At 42.3% G+C, this 14,771-nt stretch overlaps 1 protein-coding gene across 4 annotated transcripts in view; it reads left to right on the forward strand.

Moving 5' to 3' along the window:
* The window catches only part of gdf11 (growth differentiation factor 11), a 30,046-nt gene extending 18,750 nt beyond the window's left edge, over window positions 1-11,296 (forward strand). For 2 of the 4 annotated variants that reach the window (XM_019881003.1, XM_019881005.1), the window contains 2 exons: window positions 5,550-5,923; window positions 8,253-11,296. In XM_019881003.1, the coding sequence (XP_019736562.1) occupies window positions 5,550-5,923; window positions 8,253-8,633 (755 nt within the window). In that variant the 3' untranslated portion in view covers window positions 8,634-11,296. The remainder of the gene's footprint in view (window positions 1-5,549; window positions 5,924-8,252) is intronic. The other 2 variants (XM_019881004.1, XM_019881007.1) reach the window with 1 other exon arrangement.
* The last annotated feature ends 3,475 nt before the right edge of the window (window positions 11,297-14,771 follow it).

Here is a 14,771-nt window from a genome sequence, read left to right on the forward strand (position 1 = left end):
ACCACCTCCACTCATGGCTCAAGCCCGGCCTCCCCCACCACCTTCTCCCGTCCCACGGGACTGGCCGAGAGACAAAGAGGGAGTGGGGCTGTGGTGGGATGGGATGTTTTTTTTTCGGGGGGGTGGAGGGGGGGTACACCATGGCCCTGTCTTATTAGAAGGGTCGTGAACGTGTCACGATGATTAATATGCCGAGGTGCGTGGGGATACCCTAGAGTCACATTTATTCAGCATGACGGCTGCCGAACACACACTCGCCACAAAATGGCACATTTGCATTTCCCATTAAGGAAAGAAAATATAGATATATATATGCAAATTCAACTCCTATCAAGATTTATACCGTGATGTTCTCTCCATTTGGACCTTAACAATAGATGACCATTTTGCTGTGTGTACTTTCACCTGGATGGCTTCGTGTATACAAATATTCACAGCTGCCATTGTGAGTAGAACAGCTGGAATAGTAAAACTCATTTTACTTCCTGAATCAAGTTACAAATGTGGGCCCAAACCCAAAATCGCTGTTTTAGGAAGCCATTGCTTTATCCGGAAACTATGCTTCCTGATGCTCACCTCATCCAACCCAGTAATGGGCCGGATCCTTATCTCTGCAATAGTGCCGTTCCAGAAGTTGCCTTCTTTAGCGTTACAAAAGGAAAAGAAGGGAAGAATGTCACAAAACTATGAAATACAATTGAACCTTTCGAGTCAGCCCTCGTAGCCATTTTTATTGTATAGCTACAGCGTAACATCCCTTAGCCAAATGTTTTTAACGGTTCACTAGCTGAACTCTACCACAACGTTACTCCATGTGATTATTTAAAACTTTTAAAATGCCCCGCGTCTCATATTAAATCGGACTGCTCGGTGAATAAAGCCCTTATATTCTATACGTCTACTGTTACTTGCACGTATAGAAGGCCGCCGGCTAACTGTGCGTCACAGGTACCCTGGGAGTCAAGCAGATGCTTGATAGGCTTACCTGCAGGCCTGCTGCGCTTCGGCAGTAAAATTCATGCGCTGCGTATTTTGCAATTATACCACGGGGAAATAAGCTGCTGTTGTAATGAAACATGGGCAGGAAAGGCAAACAAGGCTATTTCCTTTGGAAAAACACGGCATCTGTTAATACTCTTCTTGACGTTTTAACATTATGTAAAGCGGAAGCAGTGCTACAGTTTTTTTCGACTTAGACTGATCTAATTTGAATGACTGCTTATAATTTTGTTTAAAAATAATAATGTCGTTACTACATGCAAAGCATTTTATTCACACAAGACACTGTGCTTTTTCTCAATCCTTTAAAAATAATATAGAACAAAGCTGAGGTTGTCATTTTAGCTTGCCGTTCGGCATTTGGCCCTTTTACAAAAATAAATGCAGACACCTGCTTGATAGGCATGTATAGTTTTACAAATAAATGTATGAAAGTGCTCATCATTTTGATAGGAGTTTTTTTTTTCATGCACCCCTAGAAGGATTCTTCCTCTACACGCCGTCATCACGGCCATCTTGATGTCGTTCGCATCTTCAAAACAGACGTCGACTTGCTGATCTTAGCGAGCTTGGGAAATTGGGGGAAAAATTACACTGAGCCAGACCGGTTGAGTGATGCTGTCTTCTCGACCAGGAACTGTACAGTACATTGTGATCAGGCACGTTGTCATGGTGAAGTAGCCACGAGTTGTCCTGCCCAATCGTCTTCTCGTGCACTGAACGACGCAGATGCAGCAGAATGTATTTGTCGATGTTTTGGTTGAAGGGCAAGAATTGTAGCTTGGTGTTTGGGTTTGTGACACCAATCCTGGAACTTGTCTGGCATACCTTGTACATTGAACACGAAAACCGGTTTTCCCTTTTCACACCGAGACCATAATAGTGCAGCTGTGATACCTGTTTTGAAATGTTTGCATTTTCGGGCTCCGAAATGGCTTAGTCACATCCAAGAATCGCAAAACCAACCCAATTTTTTTTTAATAGGTTTTATTAGTTGATTTGCTTTTCGTGAAGTGTTTCCTTGAGTGGTGCTGAATGCAAAAATGGATCCCACATTATACTATGTTCGTTTTAAATCAAAGTAAAATGTAAAAAGTCTAGAATTCAATTTGGGAAATGAAACCTTGATGAGCTTCAATTTGCAGTGGCATCAGGAGCAAAGCTTTAAGGCCTTCAGGTCTCCCACTGTTTGTTTTTTTTTTTTGTGCTTTACAAGCAAAACTTACCGCCTTTCCCCAAATGAAACACTCTGCCAAAATCTGCTGCGTAATAAAGCTGCAGGCTTTCCTCCTCCTCCTCCTCCTCCGCCTCCTCCTCCTTCTCCTCCTCCTCCTACCAGAGCACTTACAGGATCTATAAAGGCACAAATTGAATTCATCAATGAAGTCATTGTTTGACGTGACATTGCTCATATGTTGGGCATGTGTGTTTAATAAAGGTCCCAACTAATTGACTTGTGCTTCTCGGGTTACTCCTCCAGGAGAATAACTCAAGAAACAGCAATCACGCCTTTGCGGTGTTAGGCGCCTTGTTTGCTTTGAACAAAAGCAAACTGTTGCCGCCTTCATCGATCCAAAACAACAACTCGTCATCGTTAAGTAAACCCCAAGCAAACCCTGGAATCATTCATTCGCAGCGCTGTGCTGATGAGCAAACACGTTAATTACGGTGACCTCAGTGACCCACCGAAAAGGAACATATTGTTTGCCCAGCGTGAGACACTGTATTATTTCCACCCACTAATGACTCGGCCTGGACATACAGGCTGAAGGATTACGTTTGTCCCCCAGCTTGGCCCTTATTCAACTCTTCTAATGGACAGTCCATCCGTAATTCAGTGAGTTCATATCCCTCAATGAGTGGCCATAATTTAATTATGACTCTTATTGAGTGTCATTTTTTTTTTTAAGTGTTCTCCAATGGTTAGTCGATGACAGTTTTGTACTTTTGGTTTCCACCCTAATCAAAACAAAAACAAATGGGAGTCCTATTGGGCTCACTTGTGCACCGCCGATTTCCAATGTTTCTGCATTGAAAAGGCGTGTTGCGAAGAAAGGACGTATTAGCATTGCCATAGGGTCGACCTTGACCTTCAAACTCAATCTGGCTATTAGGTGTCACCCCTCCCCAGCACCCCTGAGATGTAAAGAGGCTGACAGTTTTGACCCCTGATCCCATTTCTTAACTAGGCTGAGGTGCCAAATAACCTTTTGACCCAGGAAGCGTTTGCAGGTTGCCCGAGCAACCTCCGATTGAGCAATGATTGACAAGTCCATGCCCATTTTATCTTTTCTTTTTCTGACAACAGTCCATTTGCTAAACAAATGACAGTATGTGACAGTTTATTCACTTACGTCTGGTATTAGTGTCAAATATGCTTCGGCCCAAATGGACAGATAACATATTCTATTGTACTGTTAGCACATTATTATGCCTGATGGATGCGGAATAAATTTCCGTTAATAAATGAACACTTTACATGGAAATGAATGTATGAATGCAATGGATGGGTGTCATTATATCAGATGGAGCTCTATGTAAATGAACTGCTGTGCACATTTGACATGTGGTGCCAATTGCGGAAAACACGAGGGGATCATGACAGGAATAAATCTCGCCTATTTCAGACGACACCTCGTTCTTTGACGTGCACCTTAATCCGAGGCCAAAGTAGATTTGCTACTAGGCTGAGCTGCTGGAGTAGGGAGGGGAAAAAAAAAAGTAATTTTGCTCGTTGTAATATCGGGGTAGACCATTTCATTATAACTGACCCAGGGGAATCTAAGGTTACCATCTGGACACTAGCCTCCGTCACAGATTCCTGTTTTAATATGCAAATTTGTTTTTGCAGCCCTCATATAGTCACAATTGTAACCCGACTCGGTTGATCGTAACCAAAAGGTAGACCGTTTGCATCGCTTTGCCTGAATATATGAGCGACTATAAAATGTGAGCGCAAGTGAGAGCCCGCGTTATGCAAAATAAAAGTTATCCAATAATTCAATCAGAAATGTTGATTTTGTTGCAAATGCATCGGGGCTTCGGCAGTCCTGACATGCATTGCGCAAAGACTTGCCATTGATTAAATGCAAACTATGGCGTGAGATGACACACCGAGCGGGGGACCGTGTTGACACAACTGTTGGCGTGTGAGCACACTGAGAGTGGCAAGTGTAAGAAGTCACAGTGATGTTACTGTCACAGTATTGTATTAAAAGCAACTCGTGTGGAGTTGGGATGTCTTGGGTGGACAGCAGCATTGGAACTACGGTAAATAATTCGTCATGTGGAAAAAAGAGAATACCAGAAACATAAGTTGCTTATTATTAACATATTTTAATAATTTAAAGAGCCAACTCAGAAAAAGCAATGTCATTTGGCATTCATCCATCCATCAATTTTCTGAACCGCTTTATCCTCATAATGGTCGTGGGGCGTGCTGGAGCCTATCCCAGCTGTCTTCGGGCAGTAGGCCGATGACACCCTGAACCGGTTGCCAGCGGCACACAGTGACGAACAACCATCCGCGCCCACAATCACACCTAGGGACAATTTAGAGTGTTCAATCAGCCTGCCTTGCATGTTTTTGGAATGTGGGAGGAAACCGGAGTACCCGGAGAAAACCCACGCAGGCCCGAGGAGAACATGCAAACTCCACACAGGAAGGTCGGAGCCGGGATCGAAGCCACGACCTCCGCACTGTGAGGTCGACGCGCTAACCACTGGACCTGTCATTTTGCAATGATATCAAAATACCCTAAAATAACCTTCTTGGCACCTTCCAAATAACATTAAACAACATCACAAGTGTTACAGTACTCGTATCGGCAACAAAGCATGATGGGAAAGCCTCCTCCGATATTGTTACTGTCATAAAGTTAGCATCAGCCCACTAAGTAGTGCCCCTGCAAGTGGTGTGAATAGGTGTCAGGGTAATAAGTTCAATCAATGGTGACAGGTGTGTGCCCATTTAACATGAGTCTGAATGTGTTGATTCTGAACAGAGCCATGTTCCCAGTGGTAAGAGGGTGTGCACACTTGTACAACCACATTATCTCAGTTGTTCATTATTATTTGCCCAAATGACATTTTTTTAATTCATTTGAGTAGCACGGGTTATATGTCACATTAATGATGGAAAATGTTTTGAAATGCTTGAAATTTTTTGTTTTTTTTGGTCCCTTTTTGGATCACAAAAGCCTGGCATTTGAATAGGGGTGTGTAGACTTTCTCTATGCACTCTATGGGAACATGTTTTGTCAGCATTAAATTGGAGCCAATATTAGTTAGGTAAGAATACCCTAAACCGAAACAACATGTGATACGTAATGGGGGGTTTTCTTCTCAGGATGTAAAATAATAAAAGGTAATTAATTTTGTGTTTTTTTTCCATCGAGATCAATGAAAACCCAATTGACAGTGGTGTGCAAAGTGGAGTGAGGTGATGGGGTGGTGGCCTAGGCATCCACAGATTAAATTCTTTTTCACACAAGTATTTATACTTAATGATAGCGTTTTTCATATATTGATGATTGTGCTCTTTCTCACAGCGGAGCCACTGGTGCAGGTGAACGGGAAACCCAGCTGCTGCTTCTTCAAGTTCAGCCCCAAACTCATGTTCACCAAGGTTCTGAAGGCCCAGCTGTGGGTGTATCTGCGTCCTCTGCAGCAGACCTCCACCGTTTACCTGCAGATCCTCCGGCTCAAGCCCGTAACGGAGCAGGGCAGCCGCCACATCCGCATTCGTTCGCTGAAGATCGAGCTCAACTCCAGAGTGGGACATTGGCAAAGTATTGACTTCAAGCACGTGTTGCAGAACTGGTTCAAACAGCCCCACACCAACTGGGGAATCGACATCAACGCCTTTGATGAGAGCGGCAATGACCTGGCCGTTACCTCGCTGCGACCTGGGGAGGAGGGGCTGGTAAGGACCCTCAGACCTGTCCCAGGGACATGCTCAACTCTCAATTTAATACAAACAGGCATAACAACACCATGTCAGTGCAAACATTGATGATGATGTCATATTTTGAAATTGTCATGTTTTTGAAATTAGCACATAAATCTCTCAGGACCTATTCGATCCTGGGAAGTTTAGATAGATGTAGTGTGAAAATAATACAGACATTTAGAGAGGAACAAAACATTTGGTAACACCCATCAAAATGGGATAGCATCAGGAAGTAGAAACATGTAATTTATGTATGAACTTCACTCAAAACGTTCGTGAAAACACATTAAATCATAATGAGGAATATGAAAAGACACTAAATTATATGACAAAAATTGAAGTATTAATGTCAAACGCTACCAACCCAGCCGCTGGGGGGCAGTGCCCTCCCCTGGGGGTGCACTGTTCCCCAGTGGCTGGGAAGTTTAGATGGATATATTGTGAAAATAATACAGACATTTAGAGAGGAACAAAACATTTGGTAACACCCATCAAAATGGGATAGCATCAGGAAGTAGAAACAGGTAATTTATGTATGAAATTCACTCAAAACGTTCATGACAACACATTAAATCATAATGAGGAATATTAAAAGACACTAAATGATATGACAAAAATTGAAGTATTAATGTCAAACGCTACCACTGATGTTGACCCAAGAGACCTGCTACAAAAAAAAAAACCCACAAAGTACAAAAATAAATGATTGTGTACTTATGAAGTATAACTTGTTGGCGTCATCTTGTACAGTATTCTTATTCCTTTATGAGTACAGTATGTGTATAAGCAATGACTGTCATGATTATAACTTGTCCTTACTGCCCCCAAGTGGCCAGAAAAATCTGATGTAGAACGTTATGTAAACACTGAGAATTAAATTCGCATTGAACAAATAAATGAATGATAATCGTTATAATCGTTATGTTAAATAAGGCCTGCAATTGAGAGTAAACAGAAGAGTCTTGTTTAATAAAAGTAGTTTTTACAATTTAAAATCTTTAGTCCTTGAATGAGAGACGACATGGTGTTCACAATAAAGAATCAGCTCCACCAAATATTTGCCAAGTGCTTGTTTGGGTCACATCTTAGAGGTCACCTCTGGTGTCTTGGCCAATAAAGCAATATTTTCGTAGTACAGTACACAGCAGTGTCCGTTATTATTCTTGAACTAAAAAAAAAAAAAAGCAAAAGATCCAAAACAAAGGCAAGATCAAAGAAGCAAAGAAAACACGTTTCCATCTTCCTCTGGGGCTTTTATTTCAACAACAAGGACCTAAAGGCCAAACGTGGTTTCACCCCATTGGCCTTTCAGTTTATATCTTCTTCTTCATGCGTCACGTCAACTTTATTGTAGTCCAGCTGGAATCACCGAGGGAAGAGGCAGGCTTTGCAGAAAAGTCACTGTCACGAGTGATTTTACTTCCAAATAAGCAGTCAAATTAGATATTTAAAAAAAAAACACCTGTCACTTTGTGTACCTAATGAAGTGTCCACTTGGTAATTATTGTACATTGAAGACAAAATGTGATTTCCCAGTGGAAGGTGTAATCCGTTTTTTTCCAAAAATCTGATTTATCTTGGTCTCATTTGTTAACATCGCAAAAACCTGGCACTTAAAAGGGGTGTGTAGACTTTTTATATCCACCGTAACTAATACAGCTCACACCGAACACCAATTAATTTCATGTCAATCGAATCACGAACGGCAGACCAAAGAAGAGTTTCTGTGCTGTACGTTTCGCTATGTATAAAAATTGAAAGCAGATATTGCTGAAATACAAACAACATGTTAAAAAGTTGAACAACCGGCCGTTTACAAGCACTCAAATATAAATACCTTTAATGATTCATTGTTGAGGGCGTCGGACTCACAGTGCAATTTCAATTTCAGCTCCGGCCTCCCTGTGTGGAGTTTGCATGTTCTCCCCGTGCCTGCGTGGGTTTTCTCCGGGTACTCTGGTTTCCTCCCACATTCCAAAAACATGCATGGCAGGCTGATTGAACACTCAAAATTGTTCCTCATGTGAGTGTGAGCACGGATGGTTGTTCGTTTCTGTGTGCCCTGCGATTAGCTGGCAACCGGTTCAGGGTGTCCCCCGCCTACTGCCCGAAGATGGCTGGGATAGGCTCCAGCAGCCCCACGTCCTTTGTGAGGATAAAGCGGATCAGAAAATAGATGGATGGATGAATTTGTTGTTTAAAGGTTTTTTTCCCACAAACAACCGTCAAGTCTTTTAGAATCAAACACTCAAGTGCTCACTTTATAACCACCTCTTTCTCTCACCCCTCCCCCTGTTTCCAGCAGCCGTTCCTGGAAGTGAAGGTTCTGGAGACGACCAAACGCTCTCGAAGAAACCTGGGCCTGGACTGCGACGAGCACTCCACCGAGTCCCGTTGCTGCCGCTACCCTCTGACAGTGGATTTCGAGGCCTTCGGCTGGGACTGGATCATCGCACCCAAGCGCTACAAAGCCAACTATTGTTCGGGCCAGTGCGAGTATATGTTTATGCAGAAATACCCGCACACTCACCTGGTGCAGCACGCCAATCCCCGCGGCTCGGCAGGGCCCTGCTGCACTCCCACCAAGATGTCGCCCATTAACATGCTATACTTCAACGATAAGCAGCAGATTATCCACGGCAAGATTCCTGGGATGGTGGTGGATCGATGTGGCTGCTCTTAGGCTGCGGGGGATGACACACGCTTGTGCACGTTCACCATTCCCTCAAACCACCCTGAATGCGAATGGAGCTCTCCCCTGGCAACAGAACCCATTCCTCGCCACCAGATTAAAAAAAAAAAAAAAAAAAAAATAGAAAGAAAATGAAAACACAAGGGGTTCCATTTCCTGAAATTCAAATGATTCTAACTTGTAGAAAGTTCTGTGTGAAATAGGAATCAAAAAAAAAAAGGGGGGGGGAACTGAGTCATGGAAATATAGTACATTAAGTGAACATGTGGTGCGGCTTCAGAGAATGAGACAAACATTTCTGTTGTTGATTTCTGTTGTTGTGTTTTTAATGGCATCTTTGTGAAATGTCCTTTTTGGTGGATGGAGATGGCAGGAGACTCAAATATTTTCAGTCTGAAATTTAAAGACATTTTAGTTCACAAACACTCTTCCTCATGAGTGATCGACAAAAAAACGGGGGCAAACATTTCAACCGGAATCCACAGTTAACGAGATATCCGGTTCAATGTTGTTTACAGATGTCTAGAGATGTAATGTTTTGAGGAGATCCAAAACCAAACCCTTAATCTATAACACCTTAGTGCGACATTCTTGCATATCTACAAACCCTTTTCACTGCTGCTTTGATGTATTTTATTTGGAGTCTTGTAAAAAAAGCAACAGCGTGAATGGAAAGTATGACTAGTTCAGCTCGAGCCGCGACTTCAGATGTACAGCTAAGGCCAAAATGATTCATATGCTGGTCATTCTTGAGTTGAAGTGGATTTGTATTTGAGGAATGTTTGTCGTTTAGCTGCAAATGACACAAGACAAAAAAAAAACAAAAAAAAACGAATGAGTTTATATTATGAATTTTCGAAGTTTCCTTTAAATTATTTGCATCCGTGATATTGTCGACGCTAAACGATAACCGTTCAATTACTAACGTTGCACTTTAAGTCAACATTTGGCGAAGGTATGAATCATTTGAGACTCATCTGTACATCGGGAAGCCGAGCATTCGTAAATCCTGACCTGATGTACGTCAACAAAAATGTCCGAGTAATTCTAATACGTGAGCGCATGTCATCAAGCTGCTTCACTGACCATGAAGAAGCCTCGTTCAAATCAAAAGGAACCCAACTCCGAAACACTCATAGCAGACTAGGCAAAAGACAATGTAGATCATGCCACTAACCGCCATTTAGAAAACTGCATTTTGCCCCCACCCCCCCTTTCCCAGTTCATTCTCATCGTGAAGAATTGCTATTGTTAGTGCTTGAATACAGTAGAGATTAGTACAGTATGCTCAAAGTGTGTCTTTGTCTCCTGGATGTCTTAGCAGAGATATCCATTTGTTGTAAACGAAAGCACTATGCTGTTGGAAAAAGGAAGAGCCTTCTGACATTATTATATATAAATGATATATGTGTATATTAAAATGAAAAAAGGCATATGAAAACCTTTTTTTGGAGGGGCACTCTACCTTACCAACAATAAATTTTGCACTATGGCATGAGGAGGTAAAGTGTTATTTTGTGTTTTGACCAAGCACAAGCTAGCTTGGACGGCGTAGCCTCAAAGAAACGATAGTCAAGCTTCTGCCGAGGAACCCAACCATGCGGAGAAACTAGCAAGGTTATCACTCGTCACACTCGTCCTGGCTTTTGTCTGAAGCGGGGGGCCTGTCCACTCCACACATACATTCAATCCATTCTGGAACCCCGGACGTCCTGTCCCGTGCCAGCGGCCTGAAAGGCCTCCTTTCCAAACCTTGGGTGACAAGTCATATGTGTAATAAAAGTCTGCATCGACGAATACAGAATGCTTTAACTGCAAATGGCCCGCCCACCTACTTTACTACAAAGTTAGCGAGACTTTAGAGTCTGATTTGCCTTTGTGTATGTTTTAAGGGAAAGCGCCCATGTAAGAATGGGAGGAGTATCCAGGGATCGTTAGCCAAAGTAGAGGATGACATGTTGTGTGCTGTAACTTGTGTTGTTATCGCAGGAATTATGCTAGAACTTTTCAAAGGGAGGAAAATGCTGTTAGGGGCAGTGGTTGGAAAAGATTCAACTGGTCAATTGTCTATATTTATTAAAATTAATTACAAAGTCTGTCTACCTCACTTTAGCATTCTAAAAAAAAAAAAAAAAAAAAAAAAAAAAAAAAAAAAAAAAAAAAAAAGCTAGCTTTTTAAAAAAAAAAAAAAAGGATTAAAATGTGTAAATGAACCCTCATGGCCCCCAAAAAGAGTAGAAGAAAAACCACAGGGTCCCCGTACTCTCAGGCTGGGATGGACTTATTGACAGAATGACTGATGCTCATGTGTGCTCAGAAGATGGAAATTAGCTGTGCCCGCCATGGCCTGACTATTGCTCAAGCCATTTTGAAATGTAGTCTTTGTATACTGGTATGTGTGCGAGTGGTTTCATAGAAATATATGAGAGTAAAAAGCCTCTATGTAAATAACAACCCAAATGTTGACATTTATGATGTTTTGGACAGGTTCGCCGCTTCTAATGTTTTTCATTCTTTGTGTAGTTTTAAATAAATCACCCCAACATTGTAGTTTAATGGTTGTGCATATGAATAACTGTTCAATTGTTACGTTTGCCTTTGTTGTTTATTATCATTTTTTCTTTTGTACAATAAATCATTTATTTAGCTTATGAGATTGGTGGTTTGCTCCTTGATATGATTTCGCTCCAATCAACAAGTGTTGGAAATTGTACATGAAAAATAAACACACGTGTTTTCGTGTTTGTAGCTTTAGCTCTGGACGGTGACGTGTTATTTACCTTTGTTGCGGCACTCCATTTCTTAGTCTCCTCAAATAAAATGGGTCTCTTTACAGTGGCTTAACTGTATCATAGTGAGAAATATAGGGGGAATGTTGTCCTCCATTTTTGTTAGGGTGTCCAATTCCAAATGATAGGGTCAGTGTTGCTTGTGTTGTCCGTTTCTCAGTTTCCATTGTTAAGTGGAAAACTGACATCCCCAAACCAGGGCGAGATCATCAAAGATATGGGTGAGCACATGTATGTTGGTTTTATTTAAAGGTAACCTTCTTTTGACATTTTACTCAGTACTGTATCGGATCAGAAAGGATATTGGTGGTATCAAGTATCACATGAGCAACTCGCCCTTACATATACAAAGAAACAAGAACTTTGTATAAGCTAAAAAGAAATGTGGGGAAGCAAACCAAATCCATTTAAGAGTAGCATATAGTATCTTTTTTACAATAGATATCCCGATCTGTAAATCACGACGTTCATTTTTGACTCAGAACATTCAAGCTATTTATAGCAGGAAAAAACAATTTCTCAATTAAAATAAATGAAAATCTGCAAATTGCATACTGTTTTAATTTTCATTTTGCAATCATATTCATTGTTTGATGAACAAGCAATAATGCTTGTGACTCGCTCTGCTTGAACGGTGATTTTCATTGCATTCTATTATCTGTTGAGTCAGACTTTTTGTGCAAGAACAAGCTTACTTACATCCTTTTACCTCTTATTTTCATTTTCAGAGGCAAACTCTGAAATAGACTGAAGATGTGTGACCCCCACCAACTCCCCCCCTCCCCTCCACCTCCCACCGCCTCCACCCCGACCCCCCACTCTGTCGCCACTGCAGTTCCGTGTCCCACGCACACGCTAATGTGGGCGACTGGTGGCGCGGTGCACCCGTGAAAAGGGTAGCGGTCAGCGGAGGTGGCAAGCGACGCATCCAGCGTGAGGCTAATTGCTGAAAGAGAGTGTTCAGAGGACAAAGGTTCAGTGTTGAGATTGGAGTTGCCATTATTTGGATTTCATATAAGATCCAGCCTGACCCAATTAATATGCCACCTGATAGGAGGGCCTCTCATCAACCTAATTTAGAGAATCAAGAGGGGACAAATGAGAGTGAGAGCGAAGCCCTTTACGGATGCAAACGGACAAAGACCACCCAGTACAAGCTCAGAGAGACCGATGCCAGCAATGACATAAACCTTTTGACAAATCCTTACTCGACATAAACAAACATTCACAGTCCCCTGCCTCTCGAGTTCATCAACGTGCCGCGCAGATCATCGCTCAGAGCCGCCCTAAATGGACAAGGGAGGACATTGATTGATGCTTTTATTGTTTTTCTGCCACATAAAGTTGAGTCGTACAAGTTGGATGTGACGTGTTAAGGGTCCAACGGTGCACGTAAAAGCCTCACGTCCGCCATCATCATGAACTCTGACCCCGAGCTCATTCAATAAAAGGATGCTAAGAAAGGCCCTTGTGAAACGATACAGTCCAACGGGAATATCGAACATGCCACAAAGCCCTCAAGAAAAGCTGATGGGGGGCTGGGAGCATTTGGGAGGAGCTTCATAGCAATTAGCCATAAAGTTGAGAAAGAAGGTGAATTGGGGGCAAGCAGTGAATAGCGTCAATTGCTGGACAGTCATCAGTCACACCTTTTTGTCTGGCTCGCCAACTGCTGTGTGTCGACAGAGAGGAACCGTTCAACAAAGATCACACGCGCGGGACTGGACAGAAGAATCTAACATGACAATAAAATCAAGTGGCAGTGTAGCAGGAAAAGTTGAGGCCTGAAGCAGCTTATCTTATTAATTGATGTTTTTCAATCAACCAACCCGTGTTGCTGTTATTTAAAGCAACAGATTTATTCAAAAATATATTTTTGTATTGACACCAAAAAAGTCATTCCTTAAATAATAAATTGGATCCAATGTGTCTAGTGATCCATATTTTTTGGTACAGCAGCACGGTGGGTGACTGCTTCCGCCTCACAGTGCAGAAGTGCAGGGTTTGATTCAGGCTGCGGCCTTCCTGTGTGGAGTTTGCATGCTCTCCCCGTGCCTGCGTGGGTTTTCTCCGGGTACTCCAGTTTCCTCCCACATTCCAAAAGCACGCGTGGGAGGACTCTAAATTGTCCCGAGGTATGAGTGTGAGCGCGGTTGGTCGTTCGTCACTGTGTGCCCTGCGGCTGGCTGGCAACCGGTTCAGGGTGTCCCCCCCGCTTACTGCCTGATGACAGCTGGGATAGGCTCCAGCACACCCCGCGACCCTTGTGAGGATAAGCGACTCAGAAAATGGATGGACATTATGTCTAAATTGTGTTTCATCATCACAATAAGGAATCGTCCAACCATTTTTAATGAGGTCATTGTTTTTTGTCTTCAAAAATGTAATTGGTTCAGCAAAACAATGACATTTGTTCATTTTAAAGCAGCCGAAACAATTTTTTTGCTCATAATAATATTTAGCTATACTATTTATTAACTCATTTAATATTTGACCAACTCACGGAAATCTGCATCTTCTGTCAGCAACTAGCACGACTGTGGTGTCACCGTTTGTGCAAATACAAAAATGTAAGAGGCAATGACAATTACATAGGCCAAAAGATAATTTTAATCAGAGATGGCTTTATGTGTGCATACCAGCTGTTGGAGAAATGTTTTGTTGTTAAGTTTGACTTATAAAAGCTTGCACGATATGGGTTTTACCTTGCATTCTAATTTATGACGTTTCAGAAAAAAATGGAATTGAATTGAATGCTTTGTCCAATGCAAACCCTAACAAAAAGGGGGTCCTCCAAACTGTTCCCATAGAACTGTCCACAATGAGATTCAGGGCGAACTAAAGGTTATGATTAATTAATTGATTATGAGGTTTGTCCCTATTAGGTAAGAGGGCCTGAAAGAAGCAATGCTCCATTCATCACAAATAATGTCCCTCCTTCATAGCCCTTGCACATCGCAGCCTGAACAATTCATCATTTGGGCTTTAAATGAAATGCGTTGCCAAAATATAGAACGTGGTCAGTTACAGTGGCGGCCATTAAAAAAAGGCCTTGTGGACTTCTTTGAGGCCTGATCAGTCAGTGAAAGGCACTGTGGGGTCTCCATAGTTCACATGGCACATCTCTCAAGCACCCACAGAGGTGGGGGCGGCTTGGGCGGCTTGCCCTCCCTCCATTTCTCCCTCCATCCCTTCATCCCTCCCTCCCTCCCTCCCCATGTCATGCCTTAACTGAGTCTTGTGTTGACACAGCGCTGGCCAATCTAATTTTGATTGTCAGGAGCAAGCAATGGCGATCCTCTCCCCACCCCCCCTGAGATCATCAAGTTCATTTCTCTGA

The sequence above is a fragment of the Hippocampus comes genome, unplaced genomic scaffold, assembly GCF_001891065.2.
Source record: "Hippocampus comes isolate QL1 unplaced genomic scaffold, H_comes_QL1_v1.1 scaffold68, whole genome shotgun sequence".
NCBI lineage: Eukaryota > Metazoa > Chordata > Actinopteri > Syngnathiformes > Syngnathidae > Hippocampus > Hippocampus comes.